This window comes from Drosophila eugracilis, unplaced genomic scaffold, assembly GCF_018153835.1.
Source record: "Drosophila eugracilis isolate 14026-0451.02 unplaced genomic scaffold, ASM1815383v1 contig_367, whole genome shotgun sequence".
NCBI lineage: Eukaryota > Metazoa > Arthropoda > Insecta > Diptera > Drosophilidae > Drosophila > Drosophila eugracilis.
Window position 1 is genome coordinate 1,935,738 of NW_024573224.1, and position 24,426 is coordinate 1,960,163.

A 24,426-nucleotide genomic window follows, 5' to 3' on the forward strand; every position below is an offset into this window, starting at 1 on the left:
CTATGCGTTAGCGAACCCCCTAAAGAATCCAACACAAACTTGCACCAATTACACAAAACTTAAGCGAGGTGATTAAAAATGAAGGCAGAGAGTTCTAAAACTTTTAATAAAAGTAAAGAATACAAGCATGAAATGGATTTTGCGTTTCTTTTTTATACGAATTAAGCAATTAGCGATTGATACCAACGAACAGAGGACAATTTGTTCAAAGAATGACAAATATTTTTTAACAGGTTTAATGTTGATTTCAATAACATAATTATTTTTTTGAATTCCTTAAAATTTTATTAAATTATAATTTTTTAATTCTAATTTCCAATCAAATGTATTTCGATTATCCCACCTTATATTACAATCCGGATACCCAGAAACAATTCATCTAGCATTACAATAATGATCTATACATTAAATCGGAAAGCGGACCTATTTCTGTAGCCGTCGAGTGGCTTTACGTATGGGTCGACTGTCCGGTGGTGGGGCAAACATGTTTCCGGCGTTCGTCTGCTGGGCTGGACTGGCGCCGCCGAAGTTAAAGGCTGCGGACGGATTGCCAGCTGTCGGGGCGGGTGCTGGGCTTGCAAAGATATTGGGTGCTGGATTTCCGCCAGCTCCACCAAAGTTAAATGGTTTTGATGTATTCATACTCGGATTGCTAGGCGGCGAAGCGATACCGCCGGCAGTTGCTCCTCCAAACGAAAATGGTGCGTTTCCGACTGTAGCGCTAGCAGTGCTCTTAGCCCCTCCAAATGGAAATACTGCGGGCTTCGGTTGATTTTGGCTAGCAGATACAGCATTGGCGAACAGGTTGCCTCCCAGGGGCGCGGGGCTGGGAGCGGGAGCGGCGGTGCTTCCTCCAAATGCAAAGGGTTTATTCGGATTAGTTGTCGCAGCTGATGATGAAGACGGAGATCCAAATCCTCCAAAGCCTGGTGTCGGAGCAGAAGTTACTGATTGTGCGGCTGGAACGTTGCTTGAAAAACTAAAATTGGGTTTAACTACTCCAGTGTTGGGGCTTCCAAACATATTCGTGGTCGCAGGCTCTTCCTTTTTGGTGGCTGAGGCGAAAGAGAACCCACCAGCGGGTGAAACTGCTCCTGCCTGGTTACCGGTATTTCCTCCAAAGCTAAACGCTGGCTTACTGGCGTTAGCGGGAGTGACAAATACATTTGTTCCTGTGGGCTCCGCTGAATTTTTAGCTGCTACTGCGGCAAACGAGAAACCTCCTGGAGCTGGTGAAGCTGAAGGTGTAGGGGCCTGTTGGTTACCGCCACCAAATGTAAATGGTTTGGTGGCTGCAACAGCAGGTGCCGAAATCTGTTGAGCTGGTGCTTGGCCAAACATGGATGTTGCTGACTTCTGTGGTGTACTAAATCCAAAGCCATTATTCGAAGGTGTTGTTGTTGCAGATGTTCCAGATGGTATCGATGTTGCTACGCTGCCAAAGGCAGGTGGGACACTCTTGTCCGTGCCACCAAAGCTAAATACAGCACTGGGCTTGGCTGTCGAATTGTCTCCGCCTCCAAAAGCAAAAACCGATTTGTTATCTTTATTTCCCGTGTTTCCTACAGGAGCTGATGCTCCTCCGAAGGCAAAGGGCGTCGATGCTGTAGCATTCTGACCAAAAACGTTGCTTTGGCTTGTTGGAGCTGGTGCCGCAGTCTTTGAAGGGTTTGCACCTCCAAAGGTAAAGATATTCGTGGTTGCTGGCGTTCCACTGGCGGTGGTTGTAGTCGCTGAGAATCCGAATGGTTTAGGCAGTTCGGCTGCTGTTGTTGTTGCCACATCTGCTGTTTTCTTCAATTCGCCTCCAAAGCTGTTTGGATTTCCAAAGATGCCCGGCTTAGTTGACTCTGGCTTAGTGGCCATGGGTTGGCCGAATATGCCACCAAAAGAGTTGCCAGCGAGTTGGGATTGACTTCCAGGCGGCGGTATTTTTGCTGCTTCAGCTGGTTTAGCAGTGCTGCCGCCAAAACTAAATACTGTCGGATTGGCAGTACCTGCTTCATTTCCGCTGTTAGCCGGAGTTGCATTGCTCGACTGTCCAAAAGAAAATACTGGGGCCGCTGAGGGTGCTGCTCCAAATGGCGATACTGTTGCTGTGGCAAGGTTTTTGCTGGTGGCAGTGCTAACAGGTGCGGGATTCGGCGTGCCGAAACTAATCGCTGGACTTGGTGAAGGAGTGACAGTAGCCGTTTTTGGCGTAGCCATTCCGAACGTTGGTGTTGATGTGGCCGACGTTTCTGAGCTAGTGCACGCTGCTACAGTCGTTGTCGTATTGACCAGTTTAAATCCCGAGGCAACGCCTACTGTAGATCCATTGGCAGGCGGTTGTCCAAACGAAAATATGGGTTGTGGTGTGGTGACACTAGTGCTAGTCTTAGTAGCAGTGCTAGTGGTAGTGGTCACATTTCCAAATGACAGAGTTGAGGCTGATGTAGATTTCGGTGTGCCGAAAGTGATCAATGGTTGAGATGTTACGGTGGTTGTGGTAGGTGTTACGGATTTGGCTGGTAAATCGAACTTAGCAGGGCTTTCACATGGTGTTGCGATAACTTTGTCAGCGGTTTTTGCTGCTACTACTTCCGTGGTAGCGGGTGTCGAATCCTTGCCAAACACATGTTTAGACCCTAGGTTTTGTGTATTTGTGGTGGATACTTCTGGAGGCTTAATCACTTGGTTATTTAGTATTACCGGCTTTATAGGAGCTGCAGTTGAAATGGTCGGGGTGGTAGTTGTCGCGGTCGTTGTGGTTGTGGTTATAATCGGCGTTATTGTTGGTTTAATTGGAGAAGGAAGAATCTCTGGAGCAGGCGCCGGTGCTGAAGCATCTAGTTCGTCTGGTTCGCCTTGATAAAGTTCGCCCTTTAATCCACTCAGCATTATAGCAAGTTTGGTCTTGTGCGTGCGTTCCACGCTGGGGTTCTTAACGCCCAGAGTGGAATTTTGCTGCTTTGGCTTTACGAACTGAATTCCGGCATATTCTCCAGCATCCACATCTGGACTGCTGAGATCTTGCCGCGGCTGCTCTTCCTCAGTACGGGATTGTCGTGCATTAAAGAGAGTGAGTTTTGGCTTTTCCACTGCAGGTGGAATCTCAATGGATCGGTGGTCTATGCTTTGCAAATGAGGTGCTGAAATGGTCCGGGATGCTGGAACTGCCGGCTTAGATTGAATGGGCATGCTTATCGTCCTACTGACAGATTCTGCATCTACTTTACGTTGTATTTTGGCCACATTTTCAGCGGGAGAGTTATCCGGTGAGCTTCCACTGGCTAGTGTTTCGTTTTTGCTACGCTGGAAGCTCTCCTGCATGTCAAAAAGCTTTCGTTTGTTGCTGTGACGCCGACTGGAGCTCAGAGAGGAGGCAATGTCGTTGTTATAGCTGCAGTTTGGCCGTTTGGCCACCTGCTCCGGCGACTGTGTCGGGGAGATGCTGCCATTGGTGTGAATGTGCATTGCAGGAGGAGTCCCGGATAGAGATGTAGAATGATGCCTGAGTGGAACCGATACGGTCAGTTCTCGTTGTCTTTTAAATGACTGATTTTGCTGCTGTTGGAACTGGTTTAGATGCTGTTGATGACGGTGATGATCAACAAAGTCCACACCACGCTGACAACTCCTTTTCGTGAAGTCATGAGGTGACTGCGCATCCTGAAAACAAGCGAAGCCTAAGAAGCTGTCCCATTGACAGGATAGTGGCGGGCTTAAACTTACACCAGTGTTGATGCGCTTCCGAGAGATCTCTTTGAGCTCCTCCAAAACGCTTCTAGTTGGTTCGCTCTCATGTTGCGGATGCGGCGGATGTAGGATAGGTCGATTCTCCCGCGACAGCTGTTCCTGCTCGGTAGTCTTGTGCACCACCCCCGCCAGAGAGTTGGAGCGCAGAAGGCTGGGTAGTGTGTTGCCAGAATAGAAGCTGCGTTCTGGTGGTGCAATCTGGGTCATCGAAAGTGTTGGCGCCTTCGATTTATAGGGAAGAGGGGAGGCTAGCGCCCTGCGCGTCTGCGTCAATGGGTTGTATAGATTGCTGGCGGACATGCTGCGCTGCAGACCACTGCGTCCTCCAAGGCTGCTCTCGTGGTAGGCCACAATGCGGGAGGCCAGTCCACTGCTGTGTACATCGGCAAAGGTTCTGTAAAATTAGGAAATTTGTCTTATAAATTCTTATAATGGGGACCCTAGGAGAACTGAATTTATACGAGTATATAATCATAATAAAACGCCAATTTAAAATCTTTATTTTCGCCACATGGTGTAATTGAACTTCAAGGACGCATATACTTGCGTGCATAGACTACTTTGTCTTACCTAGGATCCAACTGGCTGAGGTTCAGTTTTTGTCGGGATATGCTGCTGGGGGATGTGGCCGTCTGGTTCATCAGGGACCTTTCCGGGGTGCGGGTGCTATTAAGTGTGGTGTTTCTCCCTTTGGGACTCAGTCCCCGCAGGAAATTGGTAACAGACGGTCGTTGGCCTCTGAAAAAAAGAGTGCACATTTGATTAGCAATCGATTAAAATTCAACCAGACAGGTGGTTCCTCACATCAACGACGCGTCGATCCGCGTGGAATCTGCCATGGGCGACATGCTGCTCATGTTAAAGCGACGGCGCTCCATGATGCTTAGGGTTAACAAACAGAAACCGGAAACAATTGTAGGGGGCTAATCAAACGTCGTTCTAGCGTCTTCTGCAAATTCCTTATTTTTGCTGAGAGCAACTCCGATTAGTTAAATTAAGTCTTAATAGAAATGCAATATCTGTATGTGACCGTTTTTAAAGCGCCAAAATATACCAAAGTGTGTCTGGTCTATGGTAAAAAATACCTGAGAGTTTAAAAAGTATTACATTTAAAATGAACTACAAAAATTTGATTTCCACTTAAATTTAAATTCAGAATTCCTTTAATGGTTTCAAAAAAAAAAAAAAAATTAAAATGTTTCCGAGCAGTAATATGAGGCTTAAAATGAGGCTTGTCAGTGTTTCCACACTGAAAACATATCGGCAGGGCTGCAAGGACAAATATATCGTATTTCTAGCGGTAAGGAATGCCACTTATCGCTATTCAAAGTAAGACAATTGCAAAAATAAAAAATATTTTGTATATATTTTTAAGAACTAATATTTATTACACATTTTTGTAGTGCATTCATTCTAATGTCGGTTGTACGCCATTATTTCTCGCTTTCACAATGTGAAACCTTGATCTCAGATGGGCCTTGAGATGGGTGTTGCGTTGAAATGTTTGTTCGCATATTGTGCAACTGAAAATAAAAGTTTATTAAATTTCTCTTCGTCAAGCCAACTAAAGAATACGCACGAAAAGGCCCTTAAACCTGTGTGAATAAGTTCGTGCCGCTTTCGACCAGAAGTTGAGCTGAAGCTTTTCTCGCAATGGTGACAGGTGTATGGTTTGGCATTGGTATGCACCCTAAAAAAATTCGTTGTTATAGCATTATAACAAAAAAATATTAATTTATTCATTTGCTAAACGCTAAAGCCTACCTTTCATGGATGACTCGGGTGGTGCTGTTGTGGAAGGACTTGGAGCAGTACCGACAGGAGTAAGGTTTTTCTCCTCGGTGAACAATCCGCTGATGCAGGGACATGAGATGGTCGGTGTAAAACCGCTTTCCGCACTCCGGGCAGGCAAAATTCTTCATGCCCGTGTGTCGCAACATGTGCAGTTTGAAATTGCTTGGATCGGTGAAATGCCGGCCGCACTGTTCGCAAACACAGTCGCGTTTCCGCTGCTGTCGCTTTCGTTCCACCATTTGCTCCTCAGTCATGTTTTTCCAAGTAACGTACTGTTTCTTTCTCTTGGGTTTTGTGTGTGTTGTCTCCGATATGACACTATTTTCTCTCGGCTGTCTTCGTTTTTGCTTCAATGCGGGCTGCGGCGATCCTGGTGAGGATCCGCAACTCTCATCCTCAAGCTCATTGTAGTAGATATTTTTTTGGTTCTCAACAAATATATTGTTGTCCGTGGTACTTTCGTCGCTGTAAATGCTTTCAAATTCTTTCTGGAGACTTGATATGAGAGAGTCAGCATCTTGAGCCACCTCCTCACCTACTTCAACATGACTCATCCCCTCCTCTCCTTCGATATCTGGATATTCTTCAAAGTATTCATCTTCTTCCTGGAACGAATCCTCCAACTCATCAGGTAAGGCCATCTGGACCACCTCAGCGTCTTCTTTAACTCCAACATCCTCTTCGTCCTCACAGTCTGTGCCGAGATCTTGACCTTCATTTTCCGAGGTCATCCGTTGCTGTACGAGATTCTGCTGTGTTTGGATGCACCGTTCTCTGAACACAATCGCCTGGTTCAAGTCGAGCATACAACACGCACATATGCAACTAGGTAGCTTTGGATCATTTCGGAGCTGAAATTACAAAATATATTAAACAATATATAAAAAAAATGTTAACACCATATTACCATGGCACCAGTAATAAGACTTATGTTTAGCAGCATCTTTGCGTTCTCGATGTGAAAGAGATTCCTGGCTTTTGTATTATAGATGACGCTTGCACAGGTCCGGCACTGAAGCGTCATAATGCCAAATAAGAATGAACCAAATTTAGGTCTGATTAAAATTCAAACAACCTATAAACAATTTATTGTTTTGCAAGCGCATCAGCAACATATGTAAAGGAATCAGCAACAGCTGATTGTTTGTTATCGGCGGTTTCGATAACTGTGGAATGAACATAGCTGTGTTGCGGGGGTTTCAACCTGCAGTATAACTTTAGGTAACTTTATGCCTTTTATGATAAAAAGAATTTAAAATGATCCATTTTATATGTTTTAATATAGTGGTATAAATAAAATGTTAGCCTCTTCTGCAAAAGCTTTGTACCGTTGGTATGTTTCCGAATTTAGAGTGACCGCCGCACTTGTACCGCTTTTACACACGACTTAAAGAAGTAAACAATAAATATTTGTTTTTAAAATATCAAAAAGCGAAGATGCGAATATTAAGTTGCCGCATTTGCTCTGGAATTGACGCTCCAGTTAACCTTTTTGACCCAGAAAATCGACATCTGATTCGTCAAATTCTTTCCATTACCGGAGTCGAGGTAAGGCCCAAAAATAGTCTTATCATGGATCTTACTTTTTAATTCATATTTTGCAGCTAAGTAGCAAGAAAGAAATTTCAAACCAAATGTGTAAGGTTTGCTTAGGCGATTTAGAGGTAGCCATTAAATTCCGCCAGCGCTGCATCATTTCTGAGAAACAAAATCTGGAGAGGATTGAGTCCCCCAACAAGGATTGCATAAAAGTACCAGTTGGGCATGACGATATTGATGATGGACAAATTGAGCTTGAATTAGAGGAGTCTTTTTTGACACCTGACGTCAACGGTCTTCCAAGGACTCCCGAAGAGGTCCCCACACCCACAAGTTCAAAGAGTCCAAAACCAATTGGAAATATTGGCCCATTTGTCTGCAAAGAGTGTGGAAAGTCCATTAACATCAAGACAAACTTTCGGGAGCACATGATCCGGCACGCGGGCATCAAGAATTTTCACTGCGGTTTTGGGTATTGAGTTTTTAAAGTCTTTTAACAAGAACTAATGCTCTTAATGTACCATCCTTTATTGTTTAGGGAATGCGGAAAAAGTTTTGTGACACAAAAGGAACTAACGCGCCATAACCGTTGCCACACTGGCGAGAAGCCTTACGGTTGTATCTACTGCCCACGTAAGTTCTCCGATGCAAGTTCTCGTCAGGAGCACCAAAGACGCCACCAGAACGATCGACGTTTCCAATGCGAGATTTGCGAGAAGACCTTTGTAAGTTCGGGATGTCTCAGCAAGCACAAGACGGTCCATAACATCGAACGGAAGCACTAGTGGGCATTTTGACTTTGGCCAACTCTAAGCTTTTTTCAAAATGTATTTCCTTTCATTTTTTAGTTGCAATGTTTGTAAGAAACATTTTCAGCGGATCTCGCATTTGAAAATTCACTTGTCTACCAGTATTCATAAAAAGAACGCAGAGCGGGAAACGACAGCTCAGGTAGCTTTTCAGCCAATAATAATATAATATAAGTTCTAAAACATAACATTACATTGATATTAACCAACAAGTGTATACTTAATCCAATTCCATTTATAAGCTATTTGTATATCGCATCTATTGATGTTAGAAACAGTCAACTTCTAGCTTCTAAAACAAAATGAGCAATCAAACCAAATGAACTAAATCCATCCAGCCTTCCACCAATAGCCAGAAGCGAGTCATTTGTTGAGAAAGCAAAGAACGTCAACTTTGATAACATATCAAATGCAGAGTCATTCCTATGTTCAAAACATTTATTGATATTGAAAATAATTAATTTTGTATCAATTTCTAGCTTCCAAAAGAAAACGAGCAACGAAACCAAAAAGAACTGAAGACATCCAGCCTTATACAAATTGTCACAATTGAGTATAAATAGAACAAAACTAACATAAAAAATACAGGGTACTTAAATACTTAATCTAGTGCCATTATCAATACTCACTAAATAATAATTAATCTTATAAAAAGCATACAACCAAACTCAGCTTTTAATACAACAAATATATACGCATCACTATTTATTGCTGCTTTTTAAAACGCACAAATAAATATTTTAGCTTACCCGATTAAGTGTGTACTTTAAACAACAAAATGTGAACTATAACCTATTAAATACCTTAACCACCTTAAAACGAAGTTTTTTTCTGTTTTACTGTTTACCAATAATATTCGAATAAAACTGATAAAACTTTGAGTTGAACATTTTTTACACATCCGGCTCGGATCATTTGTACTCTATTTATTATACAATATCTATTTATATTTAAATATACAATTATCTATGAAAATTTAAATTGCCACATTTGGGACTAGTAGATCTCTGAGTGCCGCGTCGATTCATTGTTCTGATGGTTCCTAACGGTCTGTTGGTGGGTCATCGTGCCGATATGCTGATCAAGCTGGTGCTTGCGGGAGAAGGTCTTATTGCACGGTCGACAACTGAAAATGCAATAAAATCTATAGAATATGCAAACTATCTCAAGACGGGGTGTAACCTACAGGAAGGGTTTTTCGCCTGTGTGGGTAAGCATGTGGTTTTTTAGCACATTGGAGTATGAGAATGCCTTGCCGCAGGTGGAACAACTGAAGGGTCGTTCGTTCGTGTGGGTTCTGCAAGGTAAACAGTTTAAGTTATTATTGTAGTCTAGACTAGGAGGAGATACTTACCTTTCATGACGAATGTTAGAACTGCGATCCGCAAAGGAGCGATTGCAATATTTACACGTAAATGGCTTTTCTCCCGTATGTACTCGGATATGGCGATTGAGCTCAGATGGACCCGCAAAGGTTTTACCGCAAATTCTGTATTGGATTACCAATTTCTTAGTTATTACTATGCATTTATATAAAGATTTTTATACTCACTCGCATTCAAATGGTTTATCGGCCATGTGACGGCGCATATGAATATTAAGAGCCGCCCGCTTAGCGTAAATATTGCCACAAATCTCACACATGATGTTTGTCGAGGACTCTTCGGGTGAAGACTTGCAATTCGATTGAACAGACGGTCGATCCTGGCTGAGACTGCGTGGACGTCCAGAGCCAGAGCCACGAGGTCGACCCCGTCCACGTTTACTCATCCTCGTTTTCCGTACCTTGGGCTTTCGGCAGCGTTCGCTAGGCTGGTAGTCGCTATCGGTGCTATTCGGCACCAACAGGTCGTTCTCGTCCAATTCGTCTTCCACTGTGTTGATCTCGTAGGCTTGGGTCGTTTCCGCAACACCATCCTCCAGACGCTCTTCCATCATATTCTCCATTTCGATGTCCTCTTCCACGCCATCGATGAAATCGTTACCCGACTCATAGATGTACTCGATGTGGTCCGACACTATGTGTGGCACCTCGTCCGTTGGTTCGGACTTCATCTCGGCCTGGCATTTTACGGGGACAAGGGAAAAAACTCACAATTAGTTTAATTTGGTTGCTATAAATTGCCTCACATACCTTGACAACATTGGTGGCAAATGTCCGCTCGCTCTCCTGGCAAAGCTCCCGAAACTTGTGAGCACTAGTCAGCCGTTCCACGCAGCTGTAGCACAGCATGCTAGGAATGTTCTGCAGCGGCACTAACTGGAAAATTAAAGCGGGATTAGCCGCGGTGTTTGGGTCACAGGTGCATCACATGTACCTTAATGCTGCCCACTTCCTCAATCTTTCGCACCAGCTCCCGACACTGGGCGTCGTCTTCATCGAACAGCGGCGCCATCGCATCAGGGTTAATGTCTTCTGTTAAACAGATCCTACACAACATATACTCGGGCATGATTTCGTTCGTCCTGGCCGTCCGTATGTTTGCAAATCAGAAATAAACAAGCGTCTTGTCTTTTTACATATGGCTATCGACATTTTTATCGAAATATTGATGGGTGACATTTAAATAAATTTGTGCAATGCTTTATTAACAATATAAATGTTCAATGAATAAAAACATTTATAACTGAGTATAAATAACAATTGAATATATTTTACAAAAAATAACACAATAAAATAAAAGTACAAAAAAATAGTTTTTCCGATAGTCTTTACTGATGCCGATATCGATACTATTATTGCGAAGCTGACAACCCTGTTATATATTCTAAGTGCATTGTTCTGTGTTTTGAATTGGTTTTTAACGCAAATGCAATACTAACAATGGAAATCAGCATAAAGTGGAAAATGTGCCGCACTTGTCGCCAAAAAGAAACCGAAGCCGGATCCGCGTTCCAGCCGCTTTTTGAATCCGGGGCCCAGAACCTATTGGTCCTATATGCTGGAGTAGTTGTGAGTTCGTTTATATTTGGTTTTTAAACAATTAATAATATTTCCTTACAGGTGGAACCGCACGATGGATTGCCGGATCAGATTTGCTCAGACTGTGTTGAGAGGCTAGAGGATGTAGATCGATTCCTCAGTGAGTGCAAACAATCTGACGATTACTTGAGGGATCTCGTCCGCCAGACAATGTCCTCAGCAGTTGCTTTGCATACCCTGGAAATAAAGGATCAACCATCTGGACCGAGGAAGCGTGCCAGGAAGCAAAACATTTCAGCGAGACTCAACGAAGAGAAATCTTCAATTTTTAAGACTGACGAGGGCCAAGTAGAATCACCGAAATCGAAAGACAAAGCAACAGAAGAGGAGTCAAACGATTTTGATTTGGATGTTAATGCTAAAAACGAAATCATCACTATTAATGAAGACTACTCCATCAGCTCTTTGAAAAAAGAGTCTATCGATCACAATGATTTGGAAATCTTATCCCAGGATGACACTGTAACTATAGACAGTATTCAATATACTAGTGAGGAATCCCAAAAGTCTGATTCGGCCATCGAGTACGAGGTAGATCTGGGTGTGGCTTGCGTGCCGGACAAGTTTATATGCCGTATCTGTAGCAACACATATCCTCGCATGTGTCAACTAACTGTACATATGAAGGTGCATCGAACAGAAAAGATTCACGAGTGCGAGTAAGTATTTCCCTGTATAGTCCAATATTAAAAGGATTAACCAACAAGTTTTTTGTTTTAGGGTTTGTCAAAAGTCATTTAAAGCCGCCTGCAACCTTAAAACACATATGCGGATCCACACGGGCGAAAAACCGTATCATTGTTCCTACTGCGTTAGGCGATTTGCCGATTCCAGCACTCATCGCAAGCACGAACGGTATAAAGATATTCCTTCTTTTAAGCTTTAACAATAATCATAGGATTTGAATAATTTTAATTTGGTTAATTATAATCAAATGGAAACCCGAAATCCGGTTATGTCGTATAATTTGCTAATTTTGTTTACTGTGATTCTGCTATTCCAGTATGCACACGAATGAAAAACCATACGCTTGCAAAATTTGTGGTAAAACCTTTTCCCTGTCCACCTCTCGTAAGGCCCACTACCTTCTGCATTCGTCTGAAAAGCCACACAAGTGCGTAACCTGCAATAAGGCTTTCCGTCTGAAACACCAGCTTACGGCGCACGAGAAAACGGATGCTCACCTCTTGGGTGTGTCGCTAGCTAAAGAGTACAGCGAACTCATGGAATAGCTAATAAAGACAAGTGATAATTTATAACAAACTTGGATTTTCTTTGTCTCATTAACTAGCGAAGTACTTGTAACTAACTTAAATTAAATATTACATTAGCTTTGAATGAAGTCTGCAGATGTGGGAATGGCTTGCTCTAATTTATTACGGTGGGTGAACGTCTGCAGGTGGGCTTTCAGCTGGTGTAGCAGGGTAAATGATTTTGAGCATATGTCACAACTGAAAAACAAAGATCGTTAGAATGGGAAGCATTTTGGAAGGAAAGTTTGTTGTACTTGTAATTCTTTTCGCCGGAATGCGCCAGCATGTGATTCTTAAGTGTAGCTGTGTGCGTAAAGGTCTTGCCGCACTCCTGGCAGGCATAAGGACGCGTATTGGTGTGAACTCGCTCGTGGCGAACCCGTTCGCTTCGATCGTAGAAGTGCCGCTCGCAGTACATACACTTATAGGGTCGCTCACCTGTATGACGACGGATGTGAGCTCGCAGTTCGCCCATTTGTCGAAAGGATTTGTGGCAAATTCTGCAAATCAATTTAAAAGAATGTTAAAAAGTCGAAAACTTATTTTTTCACTCCTTAGATAACCCAATTTACTTACTCGCACTGGTGCGGCTTATATTCCGCATGGGTCAACATGTGGGTGGTGAAAACGGATTTCTTGTAATAAACGTTTCCACACAAAGTGCACATAAACTTGTCATCGTCCTTGCTTTTAGACTTTGATGCCTTTTCCTTGGTGTTGTTATCCTTGCGTTTGAACTTAAGTTCGCTATCTGACTTGCGAGGTCTTCCTGGCTTCCGCTTATTTTGTTTGGAGCTTGGGTTCGGCGAAGGGCTGCGAGACACGTAGTGGTCTTCGTGTAAATCCTCCTCCTTATAGTCGATCTCATAGTACTCGTCGCTTAGAAATGATAAATCTTCGACGGTCTCCTTGTCTTGGATAATCTCTTCCATTTCTGGGTCATATGAGTCCAGATGGGATATCAGCATATGCTCAGGACTTTCCTTAATAGGCTGATCTTCCTCTACAATTGGGTCATTTATGATAAACCCGTTGACATCAAGTTCATCCTGTAATTGATCATTCAGCTCCTCGTCCTCCTCCTCTGATTTGTTAATCTCCTCCGGGTAGCTGTTTTCTTGGCCCAGGTTGAGCTGTAGTTTTGCATATATATACTCCATATAGTCGCCATCGCTGGCCTCCGCCATTTCCTCAGGTCTCTCCGACTCTGGACAACTGGTTTCCCAGTAAACCTGAGAATTTAGACACATCTGGCGAAAGTTGAACCACATTTGCACGAACTCATTGCAGCTGCTACAGGTCTTTCCTGGCATATTGAGGGATTCCCGAACCTAAGATTATTTGAGTAGTATAATGTGATATATGTATAACTCTTCTGTCAAATTCCGCCTACCTTTATACCGCAACAGAACTCCAATTTCTCGTTTAGGGGGGCTTCACCTTCAGCCGCATCCTTAAACAGAGAACTCATTGTCCCCTCTTCGGAATCGGCTAAGCAGATCCGGCACTTCATCAGCACCGCCGGCACACTCATCCTGTCTAGCAGTTGGCAAAAAGAGGTTGAATATTTACGATTCCTTAATTTAATCTGTTGTAAACAATAACTGGGACCTACGCTGTGTAACCGCAATTGATGTGTCAAAATATACCTGTTGTGGTGGCAATAAAATACCGTTTAAAATACTGGATATTTTGACCATATGATTATAGTACAGCCGTTCTCTCTCAGAAATTTTAAACCTCTCATCATTTTTAACAGAGCTGTTACAAAAACGATGTCAACATTTTTAACCTTAATTTAACACAAAACCTCCAACGTTTAAAATAAGAAAGACTAAAGCGACAACGGCGGAATACAGGGAAAGCACTTGTGTAGAAAGTCAAGTAGATCAAGCTTTTGACAATATCGGATAAAAGTCGATATAAATCGATTTGCCGATTTTCAAATATGGTCTTTCTATTTTGTTCCACAGTTGTGGTATTTTTTAGATAATATCATATGAGCCGGCTTAACCCAAAAGCGGCTCCATGACAGCCACACTAATTTCTGCTTTCGAACTGTACGAACGTGCCGCGGTATCTGCTCTCTCTGTGTGCATTTTCACTTGCATTTTGTGTGTTTCACTTTGTTGCGTGTGTGCCAGTTTCCATTTAATTGTTACTAAGCGTCAATTCACGTATAAAACAGCAAGATGATCTCCAACTTTGATTGTACCGATAATCAGGCAAGCACCAAGTAAGTAACTCTAAAGGAAATTCAAACAGTTGCCGGCATTTTTGAAATAATCTAAACGTGTGTGTGTGTGTGGGGGGCCATTGCTAGTGGTATTGGTAGGATTTGCAGATTTGCAAAAACAACATTGAGTGCCGTTCTCCGCTGCTTCCTTATTTTTATCGTTCCGTTGCTTTTTGTGTGCTTCCTTCATTAATTCTATTCCCCATTTCCGTTCCGAATTCCTTCTCCTTATTCGCTTTCGTCTCACATTTCGCACTAGACGTGTATTGATCTTTTAATGGGTTAACTGTTAACTGTTCATTTGGATCGGCGGAGATTATTCCTATTTGATTTGGGAAACTCCATTTCCACTTTGTTATGGATTCGTCAGAAAACGCCCTTGACAACCGATATATGATATTTGTAGTAGGTAACCCCCGCTGACAATAGGACTTCAATTCAGCTGCAACTGGGAAAATTGACCATTTTGAGTAGTTAGTACATGCATATGGCTTTATGTCTGTGTGTGGACTGCACAGTGGTGGTTCTAGTTAAGTGCACACTGCAATGTCAGCAAGTGTGCTAGTTTCCCTCCCCCGCCCCCAATAACATATCAGCCGATGGACATCTTGAACCCTAACCAACCCCGCACCCTCTATCTCTCTATCGCTTTTATGACTGCAATCGAGGTGGCGCTTGTTTTTGTGTTTTCGTTCTCTGTGCCAGTTTTCAAATTGGTCATCACTCCATTATAGAGCTGCCAGCTAATAATATAGCTGAAGTAGGCGAAAACAGATGGAAAACTGTACGGTTCATAGTTGAAAATGTGGACTATAAAAAATGAAACCTTAAAATAGGTCATTGGATATATTATGCTTTTCCTCAATTAAAAATATTTTGAAGGAAATATCCTGTAAATACTTTTTTATATTGTTTCTTCTTATGAATCCTACCCGACCATCTCCCTTCCTAAGAAATGCATTAATTTCGTTTAGGTTCTTCTCTCGAAGATGTACCAGGCACTATATTAAGTTACAATTATATTAAGTTACCAATAATAAGCACTACAAAAATTGGAAACAAAACATTTAAGTAATCAACTAATATATACAAACTTTAAATTGTTTTTTAAGCTCATTTAATTTTTAAGGGTATGAGTACATCATATACACAATATTTTACCAATTTCATTTAAGAATCAGTCATGAATTTATGGAACATTTTCCCATAGTTTTTTCACAAGTTTCCTCTGTCTTAAATTTGGTCAATGTTTAGTTTTCATTAATAAAAACATTAAACTAACTTTAAATTGGCTCCTTGGTGATGACTTATTTCTTAGCTATTTATGGACATTAGTTTTCTCGTTCTTGACCTTTGCTAGATTTCCGGATTCCACGAGTTAGATATCACGAAGAATGCGAACAGTGCTCTAAATCGCCTCCTTGAGTCACTCTGAAATCTGCCAGCAGCTGTTTTGGTTCGCACTTATCATCATAATACGAGTAATTGCCGCGTTAGATGAGTAATTGCAATTGAAATCGATGGCGTTCTCGTTTCTTCTTTGCTCCCTACCACAGTGGTGGCCAGTGATTAAGGGCACACTCCTGCCCACCGGTTTCCCAAATTGTAGTTTTCCTGGTATATCCCATGTCCGTCCACAATATCACACAATATGGGGGATACTTTCTGCCCCAATATCGTCACGTGCCATACGCGGTGCTTAACTATATTTAACTATAGTCACGCGATCTGTTAGTATGCCTGTGTATCTGGCCAAGAGCCATTGCAGCGGAGTTTGAGGCTGAGTGGCAAGTGCATTGAACTCGGGACACATTGCATGTTCGCCGGCTGCCGCTGTTGTTGTTTGACTCGCCATAAAACTAAATGTCGATTTTGATTGCCTAGCCGCGACTAGTTTGGCCAGTAGTTGTGGGTTTGGGATTGGGCGCAGCCCTAGAATGAGTCAATGGGTCTAATTCCCGGCAGAACCGCCAGAGAAAGCCGAACAGCCGGAGAATGCAGCCATCCAGCCATCCAGCCTAGCCGCACCCAAAATGCAGACAGACGGGCCCACATTAATCCGACATAGGAATAGTGCTAGATGTACACTGAGCGAAGTAGATGGTCTGAGAATATTAAAACTAGAATGCTAAACTGACAGAAATACCCATAAATTATACTTAAGGCTGTAAATACAATTGTTAAAGCCTATATAATGTCGTAGCTTATTCTTATTCTTATTCTGCTCTCCAAATATCTAGTTATATAGTAGTCAAAAAGTTTGGAGAATACATTTTTAAAGTGTAGTGCCAGAGGAGGAGTTTTAGAGTTTAGTCTGTCACTGACGCATGCAACCCACGATAAGCAACCCCGACAGAGGCCATAGTAGGACATATCTGTCATGTCGTCCGTCCTCCGTCCTCGGTATCTGCCACAGTTCCAGCTCCCTTACCGCTTTCCAAATGCATTTGACTCTTGATGTTGGTCAGGGTGGGCCGAGCAGATAAATGGTTTTTTGTGTAAATTAGGGAAGCCCTAGCGAGTCACGTTTCCTGTTAACGGGAAGATCTTCATTTTTCAGCCGTGAGTCATGCCCAAAAGGCAAACCAATTGATAGATGATTAATGGGGTGGGCCACAAAAACAAGAACTTATGCCCTAACTAGCAGAGTTTTTATTTGCTCTTCTTTCTTTGCAGGTAAGTTCATGTTTACGTCACTGAGGTGTCCTTATTTGGGTGTAGTTCCAGTACATAAACCCCATTGCCGTACAAGCGGATCTCAAGGCTGTCTGCGGGGCTAATGCTAAACGCTCCACTGAACAGACAGTTTCTCTTTGTATCTTCTATCTGCGCCAAGGAAGTCGAGTCATTGAGTGACAATTTCGGCAACATTTCCACTATAATTGGGCACAAAAAAGCCAGACACTCGAGCTCACTTTCGGTAATTGTTGTTAAGTAATAACGCGTCTGTATCTCTAGTTGGCTTGGACCATTGGCCGCCTTATAAGGCCGGTCGTTTGGATTACCCGTTTTGCATAGCTATCTGCATCAGCTTGCCATTTGCAGAACGATCTGTTTGCGTCGAGTCTGCCTTCTGGCAGTTGTTGTACATGGGCGATTACCATTATGGTTTTGCTCTACGCCCTCTGTTTGTCTATACAGGGGCGGTCACAAAAATAGCAGAGCAGATATAACTAGTCCGTGGTAAATATGGTTTATTAATATACACTTACCAAAGTGATTAATGGGAGGCACTTAACGACACATGTTAGATAAAAATATATAATAAAATTATTGGTTATTGTCTAGCTTTAAAAGAAATCAGAAATAGACAAGTAATATAGGAGAAAACTGAAAAAATTTGAACATACTAAAGAAAACCGAAAGGCTCTTGAAGAAAGAGGATGTAACAAACAACTTGTTAAGTTTGAGTTAATTTGTTCGTGCAAGTTTTCCATTTCTCCATGCAAGACTTCTTCGAAGTAACAATGTAAGTAACATTATTTAAATGCGAAGAAATCTTCCGGGTGTGAAATTAAGAACCTGGGATGTCCAACTTCAATTAGCTTCGCTATTATACCGACCGCAAGTGTATACGTATCAGGCCTCCCCCAACTCCCTTTAGTTATGAATTTATTGCTGAAATACTGCCTTGGATCCGAAGACGGGGATCCCTGAGTCAGCAGCGCCGCTGATGGAAAACCTTTCAGCCAATTTTCTTTCCAGCCTCGCTCTTTGTTGCATTTTGCAGTTTCGCCAGCTGGCCTGGCTCGGGTTAAATGAATTGCTCCCACACAGAGCCACGGATCCCAATGTATTTATAAGTTGTGCATATTTGCATTGTGGGCCGTGCTCCTCGCCCGTATCCACAATAATCGGCAGGCTTCACACGTTCCATGGCGATTTCTTTGTGAGATTCGAACAGGGTGTGTTATTCCTTTGTTGCAGCCAGACGACTCGCTCGCCTGGCTCTGGTTCTGAATCACTGATGAGTGTGCGTCGCCTGGTCCTGGGCTGCTCAATTATGCGATTAACCCGCTACCACCTGCATGCCGATGCCGCTGATGTCAAGGCACAAACACAAAACGCAAAACTGCCCTCGTCGGCTGACTTTTGGACCTTGAAACCAGACAGACGCCGTCGCCACCACCCCCAAATGCAAAAAAAGGAAATCCCCCAAGGATTAAAAGCGAGGCAATTGACGCAAGGATTCGCAAGGGTTGCATTTGGAAGTGCACTGGCTGAAGGCCTCCGGCCGATCTGGAGCAGGAGCTGGGATTTGTGAAAGTGAATTTGCTACTCCACATTCGGCCTGCAGGGGTTTTACTGCCACTGCAACCACCACCAGCTGTAGAAACCTCTCTGAGGGTTGGTTTCAGCATTGCAATTCCCCGGGATTTTGTTTAAATTAAATCAATTTCGGATTTAGCATGTTCTTTGCCTAATGAATGTGAGGGACGAAAACCCTTCAGACAGGATCCTCTTCTAGCCCCTAAAACTTTCTCTCGACGGAATGAGGAATGTTAGGTTACACCCACTTTTTAGTGTTATTCGCTGGATTTTATGAGTACATTATATATATATATATATATTCTTTTGTCTCTGGAATCTTCTCGATGGTAGTGGCACACCCCAGAGGAATATTTTATTTGCTGATTTCTGCAGATCTTTCTGGCAGTGAATTAATTTACGCTAATTGGTCAGGCCCAGTTGCATAGAGATCATTTTAAAGATCTTTCGCCAAGAACAAACTGGAAATGCGAAATGCGATCCATCGAGTCAATGGCCACAATCTGGGTTATTCCATGTAAATTGTTTTTTGTTCCGACAACGCCCATCGCGGAACGATCTTCGACTGGCGATATAAGTTTAAGTTGACTTCTTTAACCAGTTCACAATTCATAAATTCATATCAGCTACAGTGGTGCATCCTTTGAAGGGATTTCATGATTAAATATTTAAATATTTATTCTGACTGTTACTGCTTGAAACAAGTTTTAATCGTTATATCAGAAAACAGAAAAGAATTACCCGAAAACATTAAAAACTTATTAAGAATTCCAAAATTATCTTGAATAAATATGTAAATTCTCTCAACAGATGTGTGACCCATTCGTTTGAGTCTTAGCATGAGTTATTTTGACATTCAATTCATTAAAACTGTGTCTCAGCAGCCAATTAATTCTCATTTAGCGATCACCCACTGTCTTGAGAATGCATATACAAATATATATTTATATATGTTTGCATACATTGTGTATAAATGTTTGTTCCACATTATTTAAAGGCTGAGATATAGCGTGTGTAGTGCGAGTTCGTTTCTGGGGCTCGCTTTTGTGCCAGATCATTGGCACAGCTGCTGTTTAGATAGCGAGACTTGCAGCGGGGAGCGATCCAAGTTTAAGCCAAGTCCATTGACTGTAGATGATGATTATGAGGATGACAAGAAAAGTTTGTGTTTGTGCGTCTTGCCCCCCAAAGTTCGTTCACTCTTGACACTCTGACTGAAATGGAGAAGCCGAGATTCGCATGCAAACAGCAAACAGTGAGTGGAGGACACAATATACACAACATCCGATGGCCTCTGACAGCTCATCCTCATCTGGAGGCAAGCAGGCAGGCTGGCTCCTCCCCATTTTGCCGTTTGTGCCGCGTCATTTGTGCCAAGTGGTCCCCGAGATGATGGAGCACCATCGAAGGAGATGCGTTGGCTTCCTCAAATCGCTGCCAAGGGATCAGCGATCAGCAGTTCGCAGCTAGGTCGTCTGATGATTCCAGAAACGATCCGATTCAAAAACAGGTTTCAGCGTCCAGCCCACCGATCGACGCTTTCTTCCGTTCCGCTAAATTCTTTTGTCGCTGCTCTGGGAGAATCGCACGAGAACCGGCTGTAGTGGCAGGTGCCCCACTTCTGCTCGCTCCTCTACCACATATCGGAACTTAATTCCTGGAATTATTTTCCAAACCAGCGTTGATTGAAAAACATAAACAATCGAAATGCGGGCATTTGTTGTGATAAATTCTTCAAGGGGTAAAAACACATCGCTATGATGGGCTTATCAGGCCTAAGCTCGAAATCTTAATTGCTTGTTTGGGAACCCCTATAGGCTGGTGATTTCAAAACTCAGTTTGAGTTTCCTTGATTATTATTATTGTCGTCTTGCCCATAAATCCCGGCGGATGTAAACAAAGCGAGTCGATAGCAGCCGGTCAAGATAACAGATGCATATGAGGCTGCCTAAATACACACAAATCGGCATTTATTGACCCAGCATGCAGGCAGCCAGGGGTTAAGGGTCAAATTAGGGGTAATAATTGAAGATAAGAAATGAACAAGTGTGGCATTTTAGAAAATACATTTTCAAATTTTCTGAAACCTTGTCTGCCATCTCAGTGGCGCCATCTGAACGGATAGTTTTGTGGAGTAACCTAGGTGGCGCCTCAGCTGCTTAGATCTGGCAACTCTACCCCAAGTACTACATACGCTAGGAGGCGCTTTAATGTTAGGCTTTTGTATTTTACATGTAAAATGTAATTTGTATTAGGTTGTCAAAAAAGTCTTGCGGTATAAAATTATATACAAAATTGTAATATAAAAACTTTAAAATATTTTAATTTAATATTTCCCTATTATCACAAGTTATTAATTTCCTTATGTGCTCACAATTTATACTTTCATTAAGTTTGTTAAAAAGGGATACATTAATTTGAGGGCGAATCAACAACCTTTTAAGGTTTAGTTCCAACTCCATCAAAGTCAAATGACAAACCAATGAAGCCTCATATATGGGGTTTCCTATTTGTATTCCTTTTTCTTTTTTTCTAAAATGACAGTTTCAATTTATGTGCAATTGGGGAATATCGATGTCAAAGTTTGGAGCCGTGATCTATCGATAAGTGCGTTCGCAGCTGCTGGCGTGGTGCGAATTTGATTGATTGATTGATGAGTGGAAATGATTGACTGCTTGGCGAGGTGAATTTGCATTTTGTTTATTTCGTTAGCCAAAAAGGAATGTCTGTCCCAGTTGCAAGATGGGGAAGCCACCAGAGATGATCGATTGAGCCTGATATGCAACTCATACACTGCGAGAAAAAGTCGATGTCTTTCGAACTAAAATCACTAATTTCACTTTAAATAGAAGTAAACCTATTTCTCTGCTCGTTTAAGTTTTGTTAAAGAATGTATTATCGTAATTGATTAGACTTTCTAATGCAGCTGAAATAAACTAAGTTTATGGACCGAATTTCGGTATACGATCGTTTTTATATCTTTAGAAAATTTATTACGATTCCGCCATAGAGTGTCGAATTATTACGTGCTGCATTAGCTGCGATTGTTGCAATACATTTTCTACGATCAGCCATTTCCCCGCTAACTTAAGTCATTTGTCTAAAAAAAAAGTTTTGATAGAGAGGAGATCGGGGGAAGTTGCCGCACAGTTCGTGCCACAATTGCACTGCTGTTGTTGTGGCTGCGGCTTCGGCATTATCTGCACACTGAAATCGGCGTAAATAATTACCGTCGTTTGAGCGCAGTCTGCTAGCAAAAATGATTCGCATCTGAGTTGGAGCCGCAGAACGAAAGATGAAGTGGAAAATAAAGGAGTAGAGAAAGAACGGGAATTCCTAATTTAATAGTAATCATAATGAATGGAATGCATTTGAGCTAGCAGCTCCCAGTCGTAGATTCTGGGCCATCTTTGAGAGAGAGAGAGAGAGAGAGAATGGTCCAGAGATCAGATCATTGGCTCCTCAGTGTTTATATATATCATCTCGCGTTAATGTTCCGTTGGCATGCCAAAGATGAGGCGCGAGATGAGATTGGGATTTGGATTGTGATTCGAATTCGGATTCGGGCTCAGACTGCTGGGGCTCAGCTGCATGCCACACATCATCAAACTATCCAAAGTGATCCGGGAGTGGAGAAGATCAGAGCAATGCGTAGTGAGAACCAGTTGCGTGGAGCATTTCATCCAACATTTGATTTAGTTTCTAGGAATTTCAATTAGCTGGGAAATGGGCAATGCATTCAGCCAGACTTTAGCTTGCGGATAATCTAAGATCTGCTCTAAGCTGGAAAAGAATTTTCAACGCGACTCCGACGACAGCTGCGTTTTCCTCTTCGCTGTGCACGTACCACGAATGTGAAAAGTGCTGACACACACACGCGCTCCATTCAACCGCCCATTTCCCTGGTCTGGGCCATCTCCCCCAACCCGTTTTAGTGGCTTTTAAACTGTGTTAACGCTCTGGTCGGAAATATTAGTCAGCGCGGAGCGGCCGGCATACGTGAGTTTCCCAGAATCAGTCATAAATTCGTTGACATTGCTAGGGGTCTGGGACTTGGCTTGGAGGTAATTATACTCGGTGCTCGAAGATTTGTTGGAAGGTAAATGACAAAACTTTTAAGGTTTATATATATAGTTAGGCCCCCCGATCGGCAGGCCTATATAGAATGTGATAATTAGGAATTTAGCTAGCAAGCTTCCAAGACAAGGTGGTCCTCATCGTTAGTTCTTTTTTGGGTTCCCATAATTAAAAAAGATCGGAACTAAGTAATTACCGAAAAATATTTTAGGTGGTCCTTTAAAATATTTTATAGATAAAGATAAAAATAATTTCCACAAAGTTGTCCTTTCGCCTTCTAACAGTAACACAATTTAGCATGATTAGCAGATTTTTAGTACCAAAGGCCAAGTGCTTTGAAATGAAAAAATTTCCGAGTTTTATCTAGCGATCCAATTAGAAAGAGATCACGTTCATATTTTTTTTTATCAATGTCAGAATAGTTTTGATGGTCCCAAACATTTCTCTTTGACTTTCTTCGTGATTAAATAGCGAAACAGCATTAAATGCAGGGCATCATTTAGTCGCCAACTCGACGAATGCGTTCTTAGTGGTTTTAATTAAGCCGAGAGTGGAACAAATTCAAACTTGGCTTGCCTTTCACTCGCTCAATAAACAAATAATAATTCAGCCGCCACTCCTCGGCGACTTGCCCCCCGTTTCGCTGGCTGGCTTTATGTGCAAACTTTTCACTCGACATCTGGTGCGGGGAGAAATTGTAGCTCGGGAACCGAGACCAAAGCCGATCGAGAGTCCAAATTGATCCCCAATTTCGGCGCTAGCCTAGCCTCTCGACTTTGGTCTAATGGCTAAGCAAACACCCAGCCCGTTGAGCTGAGGAGATCTCATCCCAAAAACAAATCCCATTCAATCGGATCCGATCCGTTTCGTTCCGAGCTGACGTTTGGAGTGCGCCGAATCACGCACTGCACTTGACCATTATCCGTTTCCCAGCGGCGGGTGATTGGGGGAATACCACCTTGAATGCACCAGAGACATGCGATCATCAGATGGGGTTCGGAATAGCTGCGAGTCCATTGCCATCGCGTAGTAGGCATTGTTGCATTTGAATAGCATCGCAGATAGAGAGTTTTGTAACTACTGCTGCTGCGCCAGCAATTACTCATCTCGCAGGCAAGTTGAACCCATCCACCCATCTCAAAGTCCCATTAAAAGTTTTAGCTTTTAATAGACTTTCAGTTACTATAAACAAATTGTTAAAAAATATATTTGTCTGTAAGTTTATTAGCGAAATTTAAATAAAAATTTCCAATTCTTTATGAAAAAAATATTTAAACTATAAAAGTTACCTTTATTGAGAAGTAAAATTTCAAGTTTATAGGGCTATAAATACACCAGACTGTAGTCGGAATTGTAATTCCAATTTGATAAAATTGTTTTCAAACAAACATTTGGCCATGTTTTGAGGTCTTCTACCCACGTCAATCCATGGAATTAGTTCGCTTATAGAAATGTAGCCCCGCAAAGTCATCAATTGTTTTAATTTCACTTTAATTTATCACCGAGAATGCCCAATTTAAAGTTTAATGCCATCTAATTGAAAACGTTTTTGGGACCTGGCTTGCAGTCTACTGGCCTTGCCCAGGCTTACTGCCTCCTACTCCACGCTTTTTATAAAAAATTCCCATTCCCATATGTAAGTTGCAATTGCCGCGAAAAGTTTTGTGAAATTTTCTTTGCCTCTATGTCTTTGGGGCGGGGAAAATGTCAAGGCAAATGCAGTGCCGC

General features: G+C 42.3%; 6 protein-coding genes across 11 annotated transcripts in view; 3 read left to right on the top strand and 3 right to left on the bottom strand.

Moving 5' to 3' along the window:
• Nucleotides 1-87: 87 nt before the first annotated feature.
• Nucleotides 88-4,771, bottom strand: LOC108116382 (nuclear pore complex protein DDB_G0274915). Its single transcript, XM_017228237.2, has 4 exons — nucleotides 4,543-4,771; nucleotides 4,309-4,476; nucleotides 3,715-4,132; nucleotides 88-3,651 (listed from the first exon to the last, which is right to left on the bottom strand). Exons 1-4 carry the CDS (start codon nucleotides 4,614-4,616, stop codon nucleotides 424-426), a joined length of 3,888 nt encoding a protein of 1,295 aa, XP_017083726.1. The 5' UTR covers nucleotides 4,617-4,771; the 3' UTR covers nucleotides 88-423.
• Nucleotides 4,772-5,103: 332 nt separating this feature from the next.
• Nucleotides 5,104-6,658, bottom strand: LOC108116449 (transcription factor Ouib). Its single transcript, XM_017228362.2, has 4 exons — nucleotides 6,440-6,658; nucleotides 5,503-6,383; nucleotides 5,318-5,428; nucleotides 5,104-5,261 (listed from the first exon to the last, which is right to left on the bottom strand). The coding sequence occupies exons 1-4, from the start codon at nucleotides 6,554-6,556 to the stop codon at nucleotides 5,147-5,149; spliced, it is 1,224 nt and encodes a 407-aa protein (XP_017083851.2). The 5' UTR covers nucleotides 6,557-6,658; the 3' UTR covers nucleotides 5,104-5,146.
• Nucleotides 6,659-6,688: 30 nt separating this feature from the next.
• Nucleotides 6,689-8,485, top strand: LOC108116452 (transcription factor Ouib). Of its 5 annotated transcripts, none has more exons than XR_001772839.2 (6): nucleotides 6,689-6,753; nucleotides 6,818-7,080; nucleotides 7,137-7,543; nucleotides 7,610-7,704; nucleotides 7,920-8,022; nucleotides 8,360-8,485. XR_001772839.2 is itself a non-coding variant. In XM_017228366.2 (6 exons), exons 2-6 carry the CDS (start codon nucleotides 6,970-6,972, stop codon nucleotides 8,441-8,443), a joined length of 951 nt encoding a protein of 316 aa, XP_017083855.1. In that variant the 5' UTR covers nucleotides 6,692-6,753; nucleotides 6,818-6,969; the 3' UTR covers nucleotides 8,444-8,485. The 5 variants fall into 5 exon arrangements, 3 of the variants coding, with proteins under 3 accessions (XP_017083858.1, XP_017083855.1, XP_017083856.1); XR_001772838.2 differs by having other exon boundaries at nucleotides 6,690-6,753; nucleotides 7,610-7,796; XM_017228366.2 differs by having other exon boundaries at nucleotides 6,692-6,753; nucleotides 7,610-7,855.
• Nucleotides 8,486-8,772: 287 nt separating this feature from the next.
• On the bottom strand, nucleotides 8,773-13,750 carry LOC108116450 (zinc finger and SCAN domain-containing protein 2). The gene is made up of 10 exons (XM_017228363.2): nucleotides 13,510-13,750; nucleotides 12,693-13,447; nucleotides 12,371-12,616; nucleotides 12,200-12,314; nucleotides 10,199-10,366; nucleotides 10,015-10,140; nucleotides 9,433-9,941; nucleotides 9,235-9,369; nucleotides 9,067-9,177; nucleotides 8,773-9,006 (listed from the first exon to the last, which is right to left on the bottom strand). Exons 1-10 carry the CDS (start codon nucleotides 13,648-13,650, stop codon nucleotides 8,877-8,879), a joined length of 2,436 nt encoding a protein of 811 aa, XP_017083852.2. The 5' UTR covers nucleotides 13,651-13,750; the 3' UTR covers nucleotides 8,773-8,876.
• On the top strand, nucleotides 10,418-12,212 carry LOC108116451 (zinc finger protein 420). The gene is made up of 4 exons (XM_017228365.2): nucleotides 10,418-10,833; nucleotides 10,885-11,522; nucleotides 11,584-11,718; nucleotides 11,867-12,212. Exons 1-4 carry the CDS (start codon nucleotides 10,705-10,707, stop codon nucleotides 12,093-12,095), a joined length of 1,131 nt encoding a protein of 376 aa, XP_017083854.1. The 5' UTR covers nucleotides 10,418-10,704; the 3' UTR covers nucleotides 12,096-12,212.
• Nucleotides 13,751-14,150: 400 nt separating the features above from the next.
• LOC108116403 (microtubule-associated protein Jupiter) overlaps nucleotides 14,151-24,426 on the top strand; it is a 29,634-nt gene continuing 19,358 nt past the window's right edge. For both annotated transcript variants that reach the window (XM_017228276.2, XM_017228278.2), the window contains exon 1: nucleotides 14,151-14,352. In XM_017228276.2, coding sequence (XP_017083765.1) covers nucleotides 14,309-14,352 — 44 coding nt within the window. In that variant the 5' untranslated portion in view covers nucleotides 14,151-14,308. The remainder of the gene's footprint in view (nucleotides 14,353-24,426) is intronic.

Excerpts from the sequence above, each read along its gene's own strand:
- LOC108116382 (XM_017228237.2), bottom strand. The coding sequence starts at position 4,616 with ATGGAGCGCCGTCGCTTTAACATGAGCAGCATGTCGCCCATGGCAGAT. Across the intron at positions 4,133-4,308 it reads CTCAGCCAGTTGGATCCTAG|AACCTTTGCCGATGTACACA; the intron begins GTAAGACAAAGT and ends CTAATTTTACAG. Across the intron at positions 3,652-3,714 it reads GGAAGCGCATCAACACTGGT|GATGCGCAGTCACCTCATGA; the intron begins GTAAGTTTAAGC and ends GCTTGTTTTCAG.
- LOC108116449 (XM_017228362.2), bottom strand. The coding sequence starts at position 6,556 with ATGACGCTTCAGTGCCGGACCTGTGCAAGCGTCATCTATAATACAAAA. Across the intron at positions 6,384-6,439 it reads GTCTTATTACTGGTGCCATG|CTCCGAAATGATCCAAAGCT; the intron begins GTAATATGGTGT and ends TTGTAATTTCAG. Across the intron at positions 5,429-5,502 it reads ACCCGAGTCATCCATGAAAG|GGTGCATACCAATGCCAAAC; the intron begins GTAGGCTTTAGC and ends GAATTTTTTTAG.
- LOC108116452 (XM_017228366.2), top strand. The coding sequence starts at position 6,970 with ATGCGAATATTAAGTTGCCGCATTTGCTCTGGAATTGACGCTCCAGTT. Across the intron at positions 7,081-7,136 it reads TTTCCATTACCGGAGTCGAG|CTAAGTAGCAAGAAAGAAAT; the intron begins GTAAGGCCCAAA and ends CATATTTTGCAG. Across the intron at positions 7,856-7,919 it reads AACATCGAACGGAAGCACTA|TTGCAATGTTTGTAAGAAAC; the intron begins GTGGGCATTTTG and ends TTCATTTTTTAG.
- LOC108116451 (XM_017228365.2), top strand. The coding sequence starts at position 10,705 with ATGGAAATCAGCATAAAGTGGAAAATGTGCCGCACTTGTCGCCAAAAA. Across the intron at positions 10,834-10,884 it reads TCCTATATGCTGGAGTAGTT|GTGGAACCGCACGATGGATT; the intron begins GTGAGTTCGTTT and ends ATTTCCTTACAG. Across the intron at positions 11,523-11,583 it reads GAAAAGATTCACGAGTGCGA|GGTTTGTCAAAAGTCATTTA; the intron begins GTAAGTATTTCC and ends TTTTTGTTTTAG.
- LOC108116450 (XM_017228363.2), bottom strand. The coding sequence starts at position 13,650 with ATGAGTGTGCCGGCGGTGCTGATGAAGTGCCGGATCTGCTTAGCCGAT. Across the intron at positions 13,448-13,509 it reads AGTTCTGTTGCGGTATAAAG|GTTCGGGAATCCCTCAATAT; the intron begins GTAGGCGGAATT and ends AAATAATCTTAG. Across the intron at positions 10,367-12,199 it reads CCACATCTGCAGACTTCATT|GCAAACATACGGACGGCCAG; the intron begins CAAAGCTAATGT and ends TATTTCTGATTT.